This window comes from Dendroctonus ponderosae, unplaced genomic scaffold, assembly GCF_020466585.1.
Source record: "Dendroctonus ponderosae isolate FM_Combo_2020 unplaced genomic scaffold, Dpon_F_20191213v2 Dpon_F_20191213_2, whole genome shotgun sequence".
NCBI classification, from domain to species: Eukaryota; Metazoa; Arthropoda; class Insecta; order Coleoptera; family Curculionidae; genus Dendroctonus; species Dendroctonus ponderosae.
Genome location: NW_026018165.1, coordinates 10137211 through 10160295, shown reverse-complemented (window position 1 = coordinate 10160295; position 23085 = coordinate 10137211). Strand labels below are relative to the sequence as shown.

At 30.0% G+C, this 23085-nt stretch overlaps 2 protein-coding genes and 1 long non-coding RNA gene across 3 annotated transcripts in view; 1 reads left to right on the top strand and 2 right to left on the bottom strand.

Annotated features, from left to right (window-relative positions):
• The window catches only part of LOC125503429, an 8335-nt gene extending 5012 nt beyond the window's left edge, over positions 1–3323 (bottom strand). Inside the window, exon 1 of the long non-coding RNA XR_007280843.1 lies at positions 3050–3323. This is a non-coding gene — a long non-coding RNA (uncharacterized LOC125503429). The remainder of the gene's footprint in view (positions 1–3049) is intronic.
• Positions 1–23085, top strand: part of LOC109539003 — a 138203-nt gene that overhangs the window by 3111 nt on the left and 112007 nt on the right. The window lies entirely within an intron of this gene.
• On the bottom strand, positions 10891–13916 carry LOC109539002. Its single transcript, XM_019906507.2, has 10 exons — positions 13799–13916; positions 13436–13653; positions 12902–13030; positions 12534–12713; positions 12232–12411; positions 11796–11975; positions 11664–11720; positions 11418–11474; positions 11304–11360; positions 10891–11146 (listed from the first exon to the last, which is right to left on the bottom strand). Exons 2-10 carry the CDS (start codon positions 13641–13643, stop codon positions 11085–11087), a joined length of 1110 nt encoding a protein of 369 aa, XP_019762066.2. The 5' UTR covers positions 13644–13653; positions 13799–13916; the 3' UTR covers positions 10891–11084.

The window sequence follows — 23085 nt, the reverse complement described above, 5'->3', positions numbered from 1 at the left end:
ATGATCTTTTAAGTTAACCTGAATCTAAAGGACATCAAGAACAAGACTTTCAATCTGAACCCTATTTAGTTTAAGTTTACAATTCGGTGCATCTTTTTAACGGCTTTTTAATTAGTGGCTTTTTGCTAGCAATAAACGAGACGAGCAGCAGAGACTCTTTTGCAAGCCAAAACCTGTCTTCCTTTCCATATCCATTATAATTGAAATCTTGGAAGAGTTTGTCCTGAAACGAGTTCTCATTAAAATGAAAAATGCACAAAATATTTTCGTTATTAGGATCTAGTCGGCATAATAAAGATAAATAAATTACGGGGCAGTTTCCAATTGTAAATTGAATAAAAATTAAATTTAAGTTAAAATGTGAGTTACTGCGCGACATTTTGCATTAAAAATTGTGAAGCTGGATTAGCCCGAAAAAAGCTGGAAAAAAATATAATAAAATCCGTGAATGAAGCCGTAAAATATTGAAATCTGACCCGCACATTTAGAAGCTAAATACCGAAACTAAACCTATCCGAAGTATAACAATTTGAGGTCGACTGCTATTCAAAAAGGCCGAGACCGGACAATAGAAACGGCAGCTTTTGGAGCGACAATTTTAATTAACTTTCTGATTTCGACTCTTTGTTGGCTGCGTTTGGATCCTCCCATTCAATATATTCTGAATTTTTATTTGTACTGGAATTTCACATTGTGTGCGGCTTTTAGTAATCTGAGGTATTTTTTCTCTGCTTCTTCTTATAATTATTGTTGGGTTGAAGTAAGAGGTAGATTTAATGGAAAACGATATATTCTTTACTTTTCGTATTATTAATATACTGTATAATATAAAATATAGGTAGAGTGTGGTTTTTTAGGTAAAATTAGTTCTCAGCGGTGGGCTGATATTGTATACTTTAAAAAGAAACGGAAAGGGTTGAACTATAAACAAGAAAAAGTAATAAAATAATTTGATATTCTCAAAGTTCTCTTAATTAGAAAATTATCATAATGGAATAAACATCGCTAGAAATTATGAATATGAGATGGTAAATCTAAATGAGAATGTGAAGCTAAAGAGAAAAGGCAAAAAAAACATTCATTTAACACAACGGAAATTAAATTTTCCAATTGTTGGTATATTTAAGTAAGCAGATCATCAACTTCGCAATTTCTCGAAATCCCAAAAAGCATTATACAGTTTGAATCTGACCGTTCTGCTTAACTATTTGCAAAAACGTATTTTAAACTCGAGTTTATTTCTTTGTAGTCGTACAAGTGACTAAATATAAATCTATGTAAGCCCGATATAGAACTTCTCTATATATATTATTTTGCTTCATATTATTAATACAATTACTGCTTTGTCCGTTTTCATGATTGATTATGTGAAGTTAATTTTTCAGCGCTTCATTATTTTTACTTTTATTAATTTTAGTTAATATTTAATCACTCAAAAATAAATATTATGTGATTTCACTTGTCATTATAATTTACTGGTTTCAAAATGGCTAGGGATATTCCACACGCATTTTTCATTACCAATGTTCATTGGTAATTCTCCCAATCCTTTACGCAAATCCCTTAAATTAATAGATCCAAAATGACTGGAATAAATTTCCGAAAATCGAAATGCAAATTCTTCCTAATACATCAACCATATTGATCGATTTTAATTATGATCGGTTTATGCGAAAAACTAAATTGTTTCTTCCAGCTCTGGAGTCATCAATCAAGGATCAAGATTTTCGTAGTTTCAAGAATTTGCTCCATCCGATGGCAAGATGGATTATTACGTCTAATCCACAAAAATGAACTTGTTTCCCCGTACGTAAGGTTTGGCTCATTCTGAGACCTTTTTCTGCGGACACTGAATCCAAACATTAAAGATAACAGTCGGTTTAAAGCCGATAAGGCGGCCTATTATTTGAGAGTTTTTTTATTGCTAGATTTATCTGGTTGGTTTCCTGAACTTTTCGGCTGCGAGTTGAACATAAAGCAAAAATTGATAGGGGCAATAAAACAATTATTGAGCAAAAAAAATTGTTTGCACTTCAGCAAAACTGAATTTAATCGTGCAGCAATTTTAGCAAACCTTTGTTTGCTGACTATTTGTTCGTTGCACCTTGAACTGAATATTATAATATTTTTGATTGAATATGTATAATATTAAGTACATTATGTTAATCGTGATCTCAAAATTAAACCAGTTTGCACATGATGCATTTAGCTCTGACCCTCTGTCTATTCAATTTAAACTGACTTGGATCCGAAATATATAAAGAGAGTGAAGGAGTCTGCAAAATGTGGACTAGAGTTGAAAATAGAGCGTTTATGGCTCGCAGGGCGCGATTCATCTTATTTTAAGAGTGCAGGGGCCTTCAAGCAGAACATTACCGAGAATGTGGGACATATTTAAACTGAGATTGATGGTTATCCTGCGAAAGACTGGAATGAATATCCGCATCTCTAAATATAGATTTCCATCTATTTCTATTTGTTTTTCAAACATCGTCGTCAAGTGGCAAGTAGAGTCAGATGATAAATTGCATCAAAATTATGACTTTTTAAATCACTTTATTATTCCATCTCTGATTGTAATATAAAAGCTTGTTAATTCCACAAGTATTTATCCGATACGAGGTCCAGTTACATGTAAATTGGGAAACTGATTAAAAAATTCCACAGTTATGAAAATTTGTAATAACAAAGGTTGCTTCTGTGGGTTTGTATTGAAGTTTAATTAAATGGAAGTCACGAAATTGCACATGCAAGCCTGGTTTTGGTCGCGGAATTTTAATTACTATAAAATTAAAACTACACCATCCGCTGCTTGCCTGTATTTCGTTTTAATAGTTCGCAATTTTTTGTTCCAGGTAAGAATTCTAAATACTAAGGTGCACCAACAGTGGCGCGGTGAGTTGAACATATTTTGTATACTTACTCCATAAGTCGTCTGGCATATTTCCAATAAATTGAGAATTCCACTAAGTTGCAAGAAATGTGCAAAGTAAATTAAATCAAACCAAAAAGCGAACGAATTGAGTTCATTGAAAATAGATTTTCTTACCTGAGAAAGTTTTTCAATGTCTAGCTAAGGAAGAAGTTTAAATAAAAACTCCACAAAGTTTGGAAACTTGGAAACTTTACCCTGGCTGCAGATTTTTCGAACTGTAAGTTACTGCTGCAAGATTTTTATTAGAGCCAGAAATGTAAACCCGATAGATACTCGTTAATGAACGGTTTTAGACATTAACTGTTTCCAGTTTGACTGGCTTCCAAAGAAAACTTTTCATAATTCTAAAATTGGTCACTTTCTAATGCCAGTTTTATTTGAAATTGACACATTTTTTCTATTTCAAATTAACATGCTTAATTACACAACGGCTATCAAACTTGAAAGATTAAATTGGAACAAGCGATTCATTTATTTCACGTTGGCGTTCGAAAAGTTTTAAACCTTCATACCCCAAACAACTCATTACACTCCTTAGTTCCCACTCGTTAGGCCCCATAAATCACCCTTTTTTGTGGCAAAAAAGGAAATTATTTGCCTAAGTTTTAAAACGGGAAGAAGAAATAATTAATTCGAATTACGCGGCAAACTTGATAAGGTTCTCTTGGCTTAGTGAATTATTGAGCTTCGGAAAATCCTACGGCTCGCCTAAAATACTTAGTTTTGCTAATGGATCTAAGACTTAATTCAATATTGATCAGTGTTGTCGAGAATGGAGGCTTAGAGATAATAAGCAGCATTTTAGGCCAATCAGACGTTTATTTTAATTGCTTGGTAGACTAGTTCGATTACTCCTTGAAAGTTCAGCTTTCAATGCATTTTAGTTTCGGTAATATAATTTCACTCAGTAACGGCTAATATAGTATATTTTTGCGGCTTGGGAAGCCACATGAAACAATGGCACATGTAAAGAAATATATAATTAAATGTGGCTATTCAGTCAATAGTTTCCTCGACCCTTTGCAGCAAAGTTGCCTGTTCAACGAACTTGCTTTGCTTTTGCTGTGCATGATTGTTAGGCTTCGTTAGTGATGTCTTCCGATTATACTTTTTTTTCATGTTCAAGTTAAAGCCTTGTTAAAATTGAATATGGATTTGTAATTCTCATCAAAAGTCAATATCTTCTGATTGTGGTTGTTCCAATTTAAGTCTCTTGTAAACCACCAGTATTTACAATTTTTACAAACGCGACTTGCAAAGGAATGCTTTAAAGTGAAGCATTTTAGCATAAATTAATTACAGTTTTTAAATGTTTCAGGCATTTTTGTTTTCTGACAAAGACATGCATTTCAGTCAGCCATTCAAACATTTGATTAGCCATCGAACTTTCCGGCCAGGCCACAAAAACCCTAAAACAACAAAAGAGCAAATTTCGTATCAGCCGAATTTCCGCTGGTTTCGCTTGAGCGAGAACGTAATTTCCTTTTTAAATAAGCCTTTTGATATTTTCTCTACATGTTTTCTATATGTATATGGGCGATCATTGAAAATTTGTCCTTCACATGTTTGAAATAATACTTCCATAAGGTATTTCGCTTGATTAATCCAAGAAAGGACTGATCCAGGTTTCAAAAGGTTACGTTTGGAATTTTGAAGAATGTTTTATTAATAACGAAAAATATTCATGTACCTACTGAACAATAGAAATTAATCAATAAAACATATTGTAAAGTTAGGCAAATCTAGTTGAACAATATATTTTAATTGAAACAAAAAGTTTTAAATAATCGTGATATATCACCGCATACTTCCATTATTAAAACAATATTTTACCGTCAAACATGTGGCTACGCAATTAAACATGCATTACATAGTGCTTTCACGATTTAGTCGAAATGTGGTAAATAAAATGTTTTTTTCGGATTTATATTGTTTATGTGGCTTCAATTAATAATTTGCTGTCTACTTTGAACGTGCTTATTATCATGTATTATATATATTTATAAAGTAAAATAAAAGAAATAATTGAATTTCTTCGACATTTGACTAAAATCGAGAACAATGTTTAAGGTTTAAGCTTGCTTTATAAGGGTTTTCAAGGGGGAACAAATAAATGTGTTTGTGTTTGGATTGTCTGGATATTTTGTCAACAACGTATGAATTGTCTTTGTCCTTTACAATTATGTTCTTTTAAAATTATGAAAAGTTCCGCCTATATCGTCCTCATTTCACTTTACGAGTTTTATGCAAAAGTTACTTTTTTAAAGAATTATTAATAAAAATGTTCAAAATAATTTTGGAAATCGATTAATCTGAAATATTGATAATTTAGGAGGTTAAATATTAGTGCTTTTGCTTCAGAACAAGATTATTAGAAAATACTCAGAAACAGACAATAGCTAATTATGATAGAAAATACTAGTTCAATAAAGAAAAAACAGTAATTCAAAATTAAAATCCAGAAAACGTGAATCACTGCACTTTTTAACCATTCATAATATTAAAGTGAAGGAATATCTGCCTATACATATCTGTTAAATGTTTAAAATGAAAGGGTACCAAACTGTACGAAACACATCAAATTAAAATGTTAGTAAAAATTAATTGCACTCTCGAAATATTTTGGTAATTGAAATATCGCCGAATGTTATTTTCACTGCAACAATTGCTGCTGTAAATAGGAGATATTTGGTAACGAAAATAACGTTTTCGCTCTGTTTTAATAAACAACGTTAAATTGAATTTTAATTTGGGTAATTAAATATTTTTCTGTAATTAACTCTGATTTAATTTAAATATTTAGAGGTTCTATTTCATGAAACGCGACGAACTGAAAGTATTTTAGCCTAGAAACTAATTACTACTGTTTTAATAGTCAAATGTATGGTTTGTTTTGGAAGTAAATTAAAACCGGTTTATTTATATTAATTATATTGAACCATAGTATTAATTCAGAGAGTGAATGACATTAATGGTAGGATTTTGTTTATCGACTTATAACGCATTTTAAATTCAATTCCCAGTTTCAAATGGAACATTTTCTCGTGAAAATTGAATGTCAAGTAAACACTTTATAAAGTATTTTCCTCTATTCATTTAGGCAAATAAGTTCAAATTTATGTTAATGTTTTCTTATTTATGAAAATGAAATCTTTTGAGTATATTATTTAAATTGTGATTACATTGGGCTAAACACGCGCAATAAATCTGTTGTTTCACAAAAAAAATCCATTATTATTATTATTGATTTTTATATTAGGCCGTATCGGCAAAAACATTTGATTAGATGTGTACTTTTAAAAACTGAATCAACATTTAATAAAAACATTGAGTTGATTCGAATGTGACACTGATACCTCATCAATTTCTAAGAATATCAGCTTTCAACACAAAGTATACCATTTTTAGTTACGACTTCTACTTACATTTCTTAAACATGTTTTCACCCACAACCTTTTAAAATTCGCGTCGCAAAACGAATTTTAATTTGCTCTGATACAAAATGAGATTTGCATTGCAAAAGAGCAATGCAGTATGCACAAAAATATTGTTTTAATAATTTGGCTTGAGCCTTCTGGATTTCATTAACCTTTGTAATTAAAACAACTAATCACTTTGTCACTTTAGGCAAATTTCTCCCATTAATAATTTAGAAAACCCTTTCATGCTAATCCTATTTGCTTAAATAACCCAAATTTAATTACTATTTGGGCTTTACGTTAGGAAATTAAGTCTAATATATGAAATTAACGGCTAGGGAGTATTCGTAAACGCCTTTTTAAAAAAATCGGATCGATTTACCCGCGGTTACATATTATAATGTTGATTTAAGTTACAATTTGGATTGCGTTAATTGCGCCTTTCACAAATATATGTATAATAATATAAATAATACAAAGGTAAAAGAAGAAGTTAATTATGACGGATAATTTAGAATTTGCGAATCGACATTTAGTGCAAAAAAGTTAACTTTAACACAAAATATATAACTAACTAATAAATAATAAAAACTGAAAAAATAAGTTACTGTTTCAAATCTTAAAGCATCCAGCATTGTCAACGATGGTCCACGTAGAAACACTATTTTTATGCTTGTATTAATGTTGGGTGGAAAACGTTGAAATAATGTCGAAAATTCGAAAATGCAAATGAACACAAAATTTTGAAATTATTTATAAAATTTAACAGCTTAAATTGTCGTTTAACTGTATCTTTCTGATTAACCATTACATTCCTATTATTTGCAGATTGTAAGTTATGTTTCTCATCTGGTGTTTTCTTTATCCGCTCATTCGTTAAATGTGACAAATTTTCAATGTACCTCTGACAAATCAGGGTAAACGTAGAAAATGAAGCCAAAAAATTATAAGGAATCCATAAAATAAAACCAAAAAGAATTTGTAACAATACATATACATACAATATATTTATCCATAATTTGCTTTATTTTGCTTCTCTTCAATAACAATAACATAGGAAAATCGTATTATATATCAAATAAGAATAACATTTTAAAGCAAATTATTTAAAAGGATTAACTAAAAAGATTTAGCTAAACTAAAATTGCATATAATGCTGGAAACGATAATAAAGAAAACCACATTGGTACTTCTTTCCAACTTTTTGTCATTCACACACACATCCCGACTTGAAGCTTGAACACGAAATATGTATTTGAGGCAATAAAACACAGAGAATATTGATGTTCTCATTTCATGTCACGTGGTATGCTTTAGCAATTTATTTACATCTATTTGCGCCAATTTAAATAATAATGTTAATAATATAAATTTTTATTTCCAATATAGCAATGAGCAATGAATCAGGAGTACAATGAAATGGAGGGATTCTTGTGTGCATCAGTTCTAACATAACAGAAAATTTAATTAACGTAATTCGAAATCGTGTTACACGAATATGTAATTAGATTTTGTTTTGTGTATTTATTAAATATAAATAGGTAGCATTTAATTAATTAAATCAACTAATCCTAGCACATATATTGGTGCAGTTGTTGATAGACGAATCGTTAATATGTTTCTTGATTTAAAAGATTGATCTGTTTTTCAAATGTGAAGGTATCACGTTTAATATTAAAAGAGCGAATTTTACATGCAGGCAAAAAATCTACACTGATGCTTGAATTTGTTTGATAACTTCGTTCTATTTTACAACGCTTTCTTCTATTGTAGGAAAGTCTTTGAGTTATAACAAAATAAAGGAAGAGTTTGATTTTTGTTATTTTCAGGAAATTAAAATTTAATTTTAGTATGTGGATTTAGTATGTGGATATTAATTTTAGTATGTGTTTGCTAACGATAATAATGAAAAATTTATTATTGAAACCAAGTTCACGTTTTTGAAATTTTCATTCATTCCATGAACTGAACTAAATCCAATAACCAGTAAACGAATTTCCAACCAGCAATTTGAATAATATATTTTCCCGTATAAACGCCGCTAAATATCTCCCCTCAACACCAATTTACATTTTAACGTCCCAAAGTATCTGAATATACGAGTACCTTGGAAAATAACGCAGAAGCATTAATCATTTGGAGGCTGAACAGATCCAAACTTTTTCCAGCATCATTTTGAAACAGTTTAGAACTAACTCATTCCTCAACAAACGTTTCCCAAACTTGGCACTTGCAAATTTTGCAAAAGAAAACAAGTGCAGAGCATTCCCAAAGCTCAGAGCAACAAATACAGTAAGGACATTCGGAGTTTTTATTTGATGCCATCAGTTTACAAATACCGTAGGCCTCAAGGGCTGTAGATCAAGCATATCTATTGAAGTTATGTTTTCCAGGAAAATTCAGAAAAAGTGTGGAGGAAAACCAATATTTATTGCTCTTTTTCCGCATTTTATTCTGTTTCGCATATTTCATATTCAGATTTTACAGAAGGAAAACACCCTCAGGCTATAGGCCGATAAAAAAAAGCTACACGGTTGTAAAGTTTTTTTCCTTAATAGCATCTAGAATAAATTTCTTTCAGGCGAACATTATATATTTTTTTGCCGTCTTTGCCTCCAGACTTCCGCGGTGAATTACAATTAGTTTAAGTAGCAGCCTCGATAATATTCACGTGATGTGCATATTGATTTGCTTAATTACTCACTGTAATATATCAAAACTCATGAATAATAATATGGGCTTTACTTTGCAACACTGAACATGTTTGACAATATAACATTTTTAATTAATTTTACACTGACAATATATTATATTATGGAAAAGCTATAACAATATATCAGTATATACATTGCGTCCAGGAAATAAAAGAGGAAGCATTTTTTCCTATATAAGTATTGCCTCGTATTCTTTATTGGTAATACTTTCTAAACTTCTTTCATGACGTTTCGAGATAGGAAATATTTAGATTCAGATTTCGTTCCCAATAACAAGAAAAACAATCGCGTATTTTACTTCACTTATGATTATAACATCATTACGATAAGTTGTTTTCCAGAAAAGTTAGTATTTTAAAAAATGAAGTATTTTTTATATGTAAATATTGCCTTAGCTTCTTCATTGGTAACACTTCATAAAATTCTTTCATTGCGTTTCGAGATCACAAATATTTAGTTTCAGATTTCGCTCCCGATAACAAGAAAACAATCGCTTAGTTACTTTACATTACATTAAACCAATGCACGATTACTGGGACATTGAAATTAATTTTGAATAAATAAATAATTAATTGTAACAATATTTCTTGTAATAAATTAGAATATACAATACAGCTTAAATGTTTTTAACAACGAAACTTTTTCATAACGAAAATTAATTTTAGTAACATGGCAACCAATAAATAAATATTGAATTTTAAAGTTTATTAAAGCACTTTTGCATGCATCTGTAATCGTGCATTGTTTTACAAAAATTGATTTTTTTCGGTTTTCTGGAGAACCATCTATTTTGTGAATAAATAATATTTTTAACTGAAAAAATGAGAGTTTGCAATTCGATTTTAAAAATAATGAAATGTCACAAACAAAAATGATTAAAACAGTTTTACATAGGAATATCGTTTCAAACTAGCTACAGTTAATTTTTAGCAATACTGTAAATCTGCAGTCATTCATTTTCTAGTAAGTTGCTAAAAATAGGAATATTTATTTACTTAAAAAATGAAGAATTTTTGGATTTAGTATAAAAATGATTGTGAATTAACGAGGTTCTGAACAGCAGGGTTGCTGCAACGAGGTTTTGCAGCAAATAACACTTTTTTAATTAAATTATTCTTAAATTCTATAATTTAAGAATATTTTAATTCTCCTTAAATATTTCTCCAAATTTGTTGTTACCAACACATTGTCCATTTGTTCTATTAACCAATTTCATATCTTTGCATCACAATTTCATTAATTTTTGTCATTCACAACTAGCACATACAAAATTTTCTGATGATATTTGTGTCCTATCTTTCCTCCATAAAATATTAATTACTTTTTTCTGTATCGGGTTGGGACTATATAATTTTATGGAATTAGGTCAATGACTTTATAGTATTTTTTATTTGTATTTAATTCAAGATGTATAAACAAAGTACGCTTATCACAATATTTGATGTTAAATTTTTAGTCCTATCACAAAGAACTTAACTTAATATATTGTTAACAAGATCACTTAATGACAAAACTTAATTCAAATCTAAATTTTTACATAAATTATTAACAATGATTATTGCTGCTTAAGACAGAATACTTGTCAAGTCAACAATTGAAAGAATCGTGAAACGAAAGTATTGCAATTTAAAGAATTTTGCCCAAAGGAAAGGTCACTGATTTAGTTCAAAGTGATTATGGATGATGTAAAAATAATAGTGCTGGATTACGAAGATTTCGTAAAAAATTTGATTTATGATTAGCGAATTTAATATAACAGGATATGTAATTGAATAAAATATATTTTTAAATAATTAATTAATCCGTAATATAATGTAAATAGGTAAATATATAAATTTAATTGGTTGGCATATACATCAAGTTTAAAGTTAGTTAGATAATGTATACAAATAGAACGTAAAAATAATATTAAAAATAAGAATAATGGCATAAGGAATGAAAACCACCTAATAATACTAGCATATCATCAAAACCCGCCAAACCAGAGCTTAGTCCAATTAAAACATAGTTTTCTTTTCAACTTTCTCCGTTTTCCTGTAGAATTATGCGAAAAACTTCTTCTGCAGATTGAATTTCATCTAAAATACGTGTTCGTTTATTGAATATTAAAATTGAAGCCTGCGAGATAATCTCGAGGAGTAATCGAAAACTGATTGCCGGGAAAATAATTTACGATGCGTTCAATTATAACATGCATAAAGTAAAGGACGCGGCTTAGAAATTTATGAAAATCACCTGTGCATAATTCCTGAGAAAGGGCAGCAAATTGCTCATCCACATTTTCAACCTTATCTGAAATATAATGTATAATCTGATGTATACATATTAATTGTTTAAATTCTAAAATACCTTCATGTAGCTGTTGATGCAGTTGTTCGAACTGCTTATCCTTGTATCCAATTCCGTCTGAAATGCGTTGTCAGGCACCAGTTTTATATCATAAAAGTATATTATTTTAAAAAGTCGAATAGGGAAATCTTAAGACTATTATTGCATAAATGTTGAAAAAAAATTGTTAAAATCTGAATGAAAATTTCTTACGTAAGTTTTAGCGGTTAATTGCGATATGATTAAATAGTAATATACACAAAATACCTTTACTTAACTCTTTATCAATCTCTTTGGCTTTTCTGGGGGGTTTTCGAATGTTCGCTGGAATGTATTGAGAAAGAATTAATTTACCATTTCCTAAAAAACCTCAGATAGGAAACAAATTGTAATGTATACCTGAATGTTGTTCTTGGTTTCTTGGTTGGGTTGTTTTCATCACATTTTTAATGTCAATGCTTTTGGCATCAACTTCGAGGTATTTTTTCCTGATTTTTAGCGGTCGATTTATTGGTTTGTTTCTTTGAAGTTTGACAATTTCCGGCTTTCTAACATCGCAAATGGAGTCGATTGATATATCTACAGTTTGAATGGAAAATTACTTTTGTTTATATTGTACATCAACAATTTGATTACTTTATTAATTAATTACTAATTAATATTAACACCCAGTAGGGATTGATATGTTAAATAAATTACGTATTTTCATAATTCAAACATTTACCTCAGTCAAACAAGTTTTATTACGTAATTTCTGTTTTATCAACAATATAATTAGTATGAATTATTTTTTAATTTAGAATTGAATTCATTGAGATACACTTTGAATTGTTACTTTTGAATTTTTCTTGATTACGCTCCTCCTTCCTTCTTTCGTTCAAATTTTTAATTCGGTCAGTATTTTGCGGAGCAGCATTTTGCTGATTTATTTTCATGGGGCGTTTCAGTGACTTCTGCTTTTGGAACTTGATATCATCAGGTTTACTCACATCATGAAAGATATTGGCCGATAAATCTGTATTCGACAATAAATATATTAGTTAGGCTGTGACTTTTCGTTCGTTTTATTTTATAAAACTTATATGTTATTCTATTTCGATATTTAATTGATTTATATAAATACAATACGATTGATACCTATGTATTCTCCTTGGTAAAGTTTCGAGTTTTTTCTGTTCGCATCTTCTATTAACTCAATATTTATTGGACTGTTTTCCTCGCTAATCTTCGCCGGACAGTTTGCCGACTTTTTCTGTTCGAACGATTTACTCTGAGGCTTGAGATCATCATTAATGGCATCGGTTGATAACTCTACACCTAGAGATCAAAATATTCTTATGCATAGCGAGGATCAAAAGCTAATTACTAAAATTAGGTCTAGACATACTTTTTACTACTTTTTGGTGTTTTTTTATTAAACTATTCCAGTTAGCACTGGTGATTCGATTTAAGTTTTGGTACGTATTTTAAGGTCAATTTATCAAACTCCATTGTTCATTACTCACTGCTAATTACATCAAGTAACAACGTTGAGTTTGCTATGGGACGATCGAATATTGTGTTTGTGGACAAATGTGGTTTTTTTCGACGGGGTGCCATTCCGTCATTTCTTCGCTTTTTCGAATTCATGTTTTCTAAAAATAATGAAATTCAAACAGTTAATTCAATATTATTGGGGGATTATAATTAGTTTCATTTACATTTTTGTTTGATACTACTTCTACTAAGTTACCATTATATCGATATTTGAGAGATATTAACGGAGTGAATAAACAACTTGTTGTTATTATTTAATTATTTATTACGGCAAGCTTAATGAAATAAATCACGAACAGAAACCAAAACTGCATGTGGAACAAATTTATTTAAATGGTATATATTTTGTAATAACCTAAGTAATAAACGAGGAATATAATTAATTGATAATGGAAAGAATTTTCTTAAAATGTAATTGTTTATTATATTACATGTTACTTTGCTTTGTCTCAGGGTAGTTATTTAACATGGGCGTCACTAAAATAACGAATATTATTACTAACCTTTATTCCTCGCTTTGGATTTGCTCTCGAAAATATCTTTCAGTTTTGATACCGAAACATTAAGGTGGCTGACATCAAAAAACGAATTGTTTGATCCACTGTCGTGGAATTCGAAAGATGAAGAATCTTCATCTGATTTACTATTGCTAATCTGTCTTTCAAAGACAAGTATTAAATCCCTTACATCAATTGTTCCAATATTTGCCATCACTGGAATCCTAAAATTATTTAATAAATGCACACTCAAATATTTCATTGTCCAGTTTGACTGTGGATACTTTTATAATTCTACATTGAAGTGCATATGAAATTGTTCGAAACATTAACCAACTTGACTGCTGAAAATAAATTACAAATAATTACCCTGAATTAATTTAACTTCACTCATCATCACTACGCTTGTAAATTTCAATATACACTTTGCACAAATCCTAGTAGGTTTTGCTGCTTTCAGTTCAACAACATATTCATAAATATCAATATTGGAATGTTTGAAATACGAAAGGAATTAATAAATACCCACACTTCAGTCCAACTGATGTTTCTTAAATATTAGTTTTGTTAGTTTCTTAATTATTAGTTAGTTTTGGGTGCGATTTTTTCACAATAAAATCAATGGCAGTTAATTAATATGCCTAGGATTATTTATAAAGTTAAACGAGTATTGGTCTATTTTTAAACAATAAATTTTTTTTTGCAACAAATTATTCCCAACTTGCCCTTAATTCCATCCAACTTTTAAGGTGTTTGAACGCCAAGTGTAATGTTGAGTTTGAACTAGTTTTTAATTAGTACAGTCCTGTATGGCTTGAATATGAAAAACCGGTAAAACTTGATACTTTTTACGGTATTTCAATATAAACACACTTGCTTAGTTAATCAATATAGAAATATAGATTTTAGTTAAGCATTCAACACGCCAGACTGTATGAATTTTATAATATACTTCGGTTTATTAAAACATTAAAACAAGAAACAAAAATGAAAAGTAAAGAGTAAACAAAATAATACTTTCTGGTTGAGTTAACAGATTAAAATTGAGTTTAGATAATCAAATTTCGTTGTAGCTAAACCTGTATTTACAGCTGTTTTTCATTGAAAAGTGGATCCCAATTAACATCAAAGATGCCCTATCCAAATATAACATCAGAAATATTCTTTGATACCGATTTGGGAGTTAAGCTCGTTAAAAATTTGCTGCGTGGGTTCATCTGAAATCACTTAATTTGCCCATTTATTAACGATTCGAGTAACAACGTTGGAAAGTTTCACTTGAAAAATAAAATGTTACGATCAATTTTCGTTAAAAGCGAGGCTGGCTTTTTTCGAGCATGTATCGTTACAGAAAAGTTGTATAAAAAATTTGGTTTTTATGGAAATGTAATTTGCCATAACGAGAACTTTTAAAAGTAGATCACTACCTGAAACCAACTGAATCAAATGCGAGTCCGCATTGGCAGCATTGGGGAAAATGTTGAAAAGTTTACCACTTTTCGACATATTTAGGAAACTACTTCAGCTGGAAATCTCAACGAGTGTGGAGAGTTCTGTTAAAGTTTCACTACGGTTCATTTTTAATTAGACTACCTTCAGAGCTTTATACGTTTGCTACAAAAGCGACTATACAAACAGAAAGTTGCAAATTTGGCCTATTTCGTGCTGAATGAAGATCGAGTTTTCATTCGACAGACTTAGTACTTACAAGAAGTTGACAAAGCTGGAAAATTGATGTTTAGTGAACACAGCCTAGTGAATAGCAATCCTGCCGAGTTTATCGAGCCGGATTAGCCGAAAAATATTCAATTAGATCAAAATGAAGAAATAAAAGTCAAATTGAAAAAAACAAAAATGCCTAGTTTTACAAGAAGGTTGAATACTTGATTCTCTTTTATGCAGTATTTTTATTTCTATTTTCATGGATTCTGTTCGGACATTCGCTGTTTTTGGCGTCTCTGCGTGTATCATTGCCTCGTTTTAAGCCGATAAATTTTACTGCTCGTCAGAGAAATAGACTAAATTATAATGACGAATGAGACTAGTAGTAGAAACAAGTTATTGCTCTTAAAATTAAAATTTATATTTTGCTATTTCCTTTTAGTTTTTCACTTAAAAGACTGACGTGCGAATAGAACTCCCTTTCATTTAAAATTTTAACTAGATTTCGTGTTTCTTTTGAATTGGATTGTATTCAGAGCTACCATTGAGCGGAAATAATTATGAAAAAGTCCTAGCAAGACTGGCACTGGCATTTCATTAGGCGGAGCATCAAACAAATTACTTTCCTACAATTGTTTTTCTATTAACTATTGTAGATTGTTTGCGATGGGATGCTGTCCATGGTAAATTGTCTCTTTAATAATTTGCATATTACAACATTATATCAGCAACGTAATTTAATGCCAAACCTATTTGGCAAAATATAAAATTTAAGTTACTAAATTGTAGGATACCAACTCTGATAAATCCCAACCTTACAGGATACTAACTACCTTCAAACTCATAATAAAATATAAATAAAATTACTGATAAAATAAATCGTTTTTAGTTTAAATCGCCTTCCCTATAACTATCGGTATATCTAAATTCCGTAGAGGAAATAAGTAAAACAAATTTCATGAAACATAAAAGTAATGCAATAAATATAAACTGCATAGTAAAAAATTGAAGGTTTAATTACTTACTTAAAAACATTCCAAACAAATATTGCAATCAAAATATAGAAGAAGAAGAATATTCTAGAATAAAGTTAATCCGATATAATTTATAATTGTAGAAAAAAGGTAATTCAGAAATTAATAGAATTTCTAAATAATACAAAATTAAAGAAATTATTGATAAAATTTGGCCTAATAAATTTAAAGAAGGAAGGACACAATAAAACTAATCGTAATGGTAAATTAGGTAAAATATTAATAAATCTTTTATTCAGAAATAGACTAATAATGAGTTCGCTCATCCAGAAAATTTGCTAAATACAATAACCCAGAAGACTTTAAATCATGGGCGAATATTAAAAGTTAACCCCCCCAAGCTCCCATAATCTTATAGTTAACTAACTCTTAAAAAAAACTCTTAAAAAAAAAGTGGTCAGGATATTTAAATTAGGCTGCGCGTAGCTGAGTTTCTTGTATCGAATTGATAGTTACAACCTTATATATTTTCCTAGTAAATTTATTCTTTGAAATATTTTACTACGCACTTTTAAACATTTTGTTCCTGACTCTTTTTTAATTTAACGTAAAACGCCGTTTCCGGCTTGCAATATTCACACACACAAATTAAGATGTGGGCTCGGATAGGTGTAAATATATAAATATGACCAAATTTGTATGCAGCAATTGCTGAATTTGGAACAATCTTTCAATGGAGATCAACATTTCTATTTATTCAGTTTGGTCTAATGTCAATCTCATCCACTTAATTTTACTAAAACCATATGATTTCAATATTGTATTGGATTCAAAAATAATAAGTATTCTTAATTGGCCTCACAGATCTCCAGTTATAAAAATATTAGACTTTTTCATATGTGATTATTTGGAATCTTAATTTATTTTTCGTATTTTCTCACACTCTCAAAAGAATGACTGTGGTATGAATGGTAGTGGTAGAAATTCACTTGTGGTACGTTCGGTTCACTAACCTTAGTTTGCAAAATATGCACAATCATATTTATTTTTTTAACCAATATATTTTTTTAAAAAGCTATCTATTAAACTTCAAAAGCGTTTTGTTTATTATGAAATCGTTATTTCCGGGAATATTTACGTTATATTTTGTACAATATAATACTAAATTCGTCTCCGGATTCCTGACTTTTGATGAAGCACTTAAAATGATTACAATATTTAATTAATACAAATTAAAATTTGATCATCTCGTTTATTAAACGGCGGTAATAGCGACCATAATTGTTCTTCTTTGCTACAGGGGTACGGTAATTCAATAGCTATAGCTTAAAACCCCTCTGAAGCCATTTTCGACTTAAAATTGACCACGAAATACGTTTTTAAGCCTATTAGCTATGGCCATGAAGTCACAGAAGATCCTGTAGATTTTAACAACAGATCTTTTCTGTTGGCTATCTGCTTTAAACATTTCAACGTTTTAGCAATATCAATAAGAATTAAAGGTGCAACGAAAATAACACATTTCTGTGACGATAAATTAGATTTATAAGCAAGCGCTCCAAAAGCAAATACGTAGAAAATGCCTAAATAATTAAAAGTCGGCAAAAATTTAATGATTCAAAGTGCTAAAAAGCCGGATCGTTTAAATTTCGGGTTGGACGCTGTTAGTACACTGGCTTAGCCTTTTTCTCATTTTTAGGTCGGCCAAATAATAGCGTCGCATTTTTCAACCCGAAAAAAACAGCATCAAGGGTTTAAAATGCAAATAAACGTTAAACACTGTTCTGTGTGGTTTAAAAAATAACTGATTTTCCTGCAAGCCCATATTTTCCTAAAACCGCCAGCGATTATAATATAAAATGTAGAGAGACGCTATAAACTAATTTGGATATGGTACTGAATCCACAGTAATTTACCAGGCCTGAAACTTGAAAATTTTATTGAAATGCGATTGTTTTTGAAACCTCTTTTCATATGCAGATGGAATATGGGTTTCTACAATAGAAGGAACTAAACAACAAAATGTTTTTCAATTCCCGAACGAACTTTGTAGGCCCCCATTTTAAATGTCTGAATAGAGTTAATGAGCTTTTAAGCTTAAACGTTCACTGAAATACTGTTTGTTTAAAATTGCAGACATTATTTCTGGTCCATTTGGATTGAAACAGCTTAACAAAAAACACCACCACTGACATCGGCTTTACTATTCAACCAGAACAGTCTGGCGCTGATAAAATTTTAAGCATGTTTCATACATTAAATGCGAAAAATTCCTATGCACAAATTCTCCGGTGCCCAGTTGTTTGATGTTTGCTAGGTCAGAGCTTAAAAAGTTTGGCAATGGTTTAACTGATGTTTGAAAAACATTTATGGTAAATGCCTGGAAATTCCAGTGAACTTTTCGGGTTTGCAAAATGTACAAAATGATGTTAAATATGTTTTAAACGATTTTGGAAATTTGCGAAATTCAGTATATTTAGTGCAGAAAATGTGCGTTGATTCGGTGTGGGTTTGGGATTTTTGAATCAGATAACAGATAGTGTTTATGAATTTGTTAAATTTATAAATTTTCAAAAATGAAATACTGTTTTAATATTTGAAATTTAATATATAATAAATAATTTAATAAATTAAAGTGGAAATATACGTGTAGGTACGGCCGTTATAATAATGTAATAGGACTAACTTCTGTATACTATTACGTGCATTTGGTTAAAGAGTTATTCTGTCTGTCATGTAATTACAATTTTTCAGCAGTTATTTGTTGCTGTCACATACTTGAGCAAATTTTTTAATTGCAGCAATTAAAAACTAGCCGACATTTTCCGTCAGTGCAGTAATTTCAGACCGCATTGCGTTTTTAATTTGTTTAAATCCAACATTTTGATTTAATTAATATTTAATACCAGACATAGAAAAACATAGTTTTAACACAATTAGTGAACTGAGAATTGTTTGCTGTTGTTAAAAAGGTATTTTATTAATTTAATTCACTACTAAAACACGTTAGTGAGGAGTTTAAAAACCGACTTTTTGCTAAAATTTAACTGAAGATTAATTATGAAGTAATTTTATCTGCTTTCCTTAATTTCTTTATTTATTATTTCGCATATTGCATAAACCATTCACTCGTTGGTGAATTAAAGTAATTATTAGAGTGTATCCAATTTGACGTTATTCAAGTAAAAAAATCCTCAATAAAGTAACCTTAAAGTTCAATCTTAATAAGGTTTCCAAGTAAAATAGGGCATTTCTAATTATAACATTTGTTTGAATGTTTCATCAAACAAAAAGTACAATTTGACGACGGCAAAATTCTATTTATAGTTTCTAAAGAACACCTCGGTGGAGCAGAAAATTAGGACAAATTTAGGGATATATAAAGACATTGGTATTGTTTGTATTAAAATCAAACAAAATTGCGTAATTACGTATTGTATCGTGAAAGTAAAGTTACACGTTTGAAAAAGCGTTTCGCATCACAATGTGTTAATTATCACTGTTTTAGAATTCGGTGGTATAAATTTCGGCATTTTGTGCAAAACCCAATTATATTTAGTATGCAACATAACAATGTCACAAACCAGATGTGAAATAGTCTCACTGCGGCAAATACATTTGTAATTATCGTGATTGCGTTAGATTTGCACATCAGGTGGTCTATTCTAAACTGGTTATTTCGGTGGCATTTTCTGCTCGAAAGAATGTTCGCTATTCCAAATAAAATGATTAATTTGCAATTTCAATTTATTTATTAAAATCAACACAGTTTTATTAAACAATTTAATTCATGCCGGTAATTCGTTAATTTTATCTAATTTTGGTTATACAGTAGTGTGTCTACTTAACTTCGCATTATATGGAATATTTTTTATCATTCATTTTACGAAAACAGTTATCCTTTATAAAAAGTTCTGCCAAGCCCAGAACCTAAAACGCAACCATGAGATGTAGATTTTTTTATCAAAATAATGCAACATAGAAAAATGAAAAATTAATACTGAAAAAGTTTTCCCACATTACACCAACTTAAAAATAATGTTAAGAATAACAAAGCCTGATGTTTATCATACATACGTACACTTAGATGTTTGAACGTATTTTTCAACTCTAATCAATTTTCGATAGTGGCAAAAATAACGGTACCTACTTTATCCTTGAGGAAAATTATGAGTATATTTTCTCATATACCTTGGATATGACTAATATTTCTCATTGTATGTTTTGAACCAAGCAGATTTTTTTTCGTTAAAATAAAAATCAAAAGGTGTTCCATATGATGCAAACGTAAGGCGACACACTGTATAAACTCTCCGTTAGTTGTAACTATATGGACGTAATAATTTTTATCGTTCCACATGGTCTAAAACGAGAAATGCACTATCAAATATTGAATTTTTGTATTTATGCGTGAAAAATATGAATTTTTCTAATAACAGAACCTTTATTGTTCAGAACTTCCAAAATTGTTATTAACAAAAGTAATCAACACTCAACAATTACACGAATTTGCCATAAAATACTTAAATTTAGTTTCTTATACTAAATTTTTAACAGTAATTAACAACGAATGAATACATATGTCTGGTTAGATGATGACTTTTTGCTTCTTAATTTAGCCTAACAAATTAGTAATTTAAACGCGTTCATAATAAATGTATTCGATAGGCAAATTAGGAAACACACACATATAAATAATAAGTGAATTAATCTAAGCAATTGTAATACTAGAATTTAATTTTCCGTAATTTTACAAAGACCTCGAACCAGGATGATTTCTCGTTCAATTCATTTGATCGTTCTATTGAGAAATTTCCGCTAAATATATCTTAACTTTTCCAACGTTACTGGGATTATCCTCTCCAAATGATTAAGTACAAAAAAAAGGTAAAAGTACATTGCTGATAAACTTTCGATTTTAAAAAACCTCATAAATTTTAATCTAGAGGGATAAAGCCAGCAAAGCAAGCAGACCAAATAGACCTGAATATCCGTGCATAACTTTTTGATTAAACACATTTTCAAGACATTTTCTAACATTTATTGTACTGTCTTGTTGGAAACAAATGCATCGGCATTTTTGACCGCATTTTAGTTCCGTATGTATAGTTTGCCTATGAAGACATTGATTTGATTTTTCAAAAATTGGTAAGAAGGTTGGGCCTTAAAGGATGGTGAAAAAAATACTCTGATAGGTGAGACTGGCAGTAGCCGTTTTTTTCTAATCATAAAATTTTTTCAAACTGATTTTCTATGCTTAGGACATTAAGCTAAAAGTGTTCGTTAGGTTTAATGTAAATGTATCAGTTTTTTGCTTGTTCATTGCCCAAGATCCATCTTTTTTCCTGATTAGGGTGGAGCAAGCGTACTAATATAATAATTAATTGATTCATCTTAAAATTTTCATATTTCCCTTTTGAGTTGTTGCGCATTAGGGTTGAAAATGTTTTTATTATCTGGAATCCTAGTTCCTAGAAAGTTTTCTCGTTTGCTAATTTACAGCAAAAAATTAGGCGAAAAGAAATTAAAAAAGTTGACCCCTAAAACAATAAAACCCATTTATCACGGTCATAATAAATTTAGTAAACGTGGTAAAAAACAAGATTTGAAATTTTTTAAAGATATATTTGATGAACCTGTAATCAAAAAAATCTCATTTCACTCCGTTAATTCGTTAATAAACATTGTTTAAAGTTAATGTAAGAAAAATAGACTTCTAATAGCAACAAATCGAAACGAGACCATTATCTCAATTAGTAAACAGAATTGATTATACGGCGAATTCTATATTCAGACCCATCCAATTAACACGACAAATTATAACAACTTTATAGGACAATACGCCGGACTAGATGAACTATACAAATGACAGAAGCTCGTAAATTATTTTGGAGATCACACAAATGACTGCAACATGCTGTTCAAATAAATTTCAAGTCTACATGGATGGTAACTTTGTCATATGGCCATTAATCACAGTGATAAAACTATAACCGTCTAGTTTATACTACAGAAGTAGCTAGACAGACAGTCAAATAAATTGTTTAGTAGGTTTGATGGAGCAAGCTCTAGGATTGTCCGTTTCAAATTTCAGCTAAGATAAATGAGTTTAACTGATAAAGGTTTTGATAATAATCCATATAATATAAGTTTTGCGTACAATAACTGCACCAAGTATGAACTATTGAGTAGTTACATGTGGGGTATTCCCTGACTGAAATATTTTGCACTTCATCGAATTAATTAATAACTAATGGGAAGTTCCCGACTTTAATATGCAATTTGCAATGTTGAAACCCGATTTAAATTTTGGGGTAATAATTATACGTTCGGTTTAGTTTAAATGGCCGGTCCTAATTAAATTCTGAACGTGATCGCCATGTTAAACGACCCAATTTGCATACATACCTAGTCGTTTATGGGGTTTTGTATAAAAATTACCGCCATTTCCGGACACTTATCAAAGTAATTCAATCGTTTGTCAACAAACAACATAAAGGGACTTCTGACAACTTTTAATCGTTGTAAGCACAATTTTACATAAAGAGTAAATATATTTTTATATAAGCTTGTATTTTAGCTATGTTTTACTTGCTCAAAAATACTCGTCGGTGACGCTTTTTTCGTCGAAATATAATAGTTGTATAAAGTTCTCAAAAATCCTTAAGGAGCAAACTTATTCTTACTTGTTTCAAAAAACGACTACAGAGAAACTGAGAATTAGTTTTTTATTAAAACATTGGTATGAACCAATAGAAAATATGTGGCTATGATAAGACTAGTAGAAGATGGTAAAAAAATAAATAAAATAATTCTCATCAGTCTCAGCGCTTTTACAAGTTTCCTCGGCAGCTTCATGCTCTTCATATTCGTCTTTACAGTTTTTTAGGTATTTTATAATCACTTGCAACTTGTGTTTTTGTCGGATTTGAAGACTTGAAGTTTTTCTATTTTATTTCAAGCTGAAACAGCAGTTTAGAAACTTGAGCTTGATTCAACCGCTTCAGCGATGTCTAAATT

Excerpts from the sequence above, each read along its gene's own strand:
- LOC109539002 (XM_019906507.2), bottom strand. The coding sequence starts at position 13,643 with ATGGCAAATATTGGAACAATTGATGTAAGGGATTTAATACTTGTCTTT. Across the intron at positions 13,031-13,435 it reads ATCCAAAGCGAGGAATAAAG|AAAACATGAATTCGAAAAAG; the intron begins GTTAGTAATAAT and ends CATTATTTTTAG. Across the intron at positions 11,721-11,795 it reads AAACCAAGAACAACATTCAG|CGAACATTCGAAAACCCCCC; the intron begins GTATACATTACA and ends AATACATTCCAG.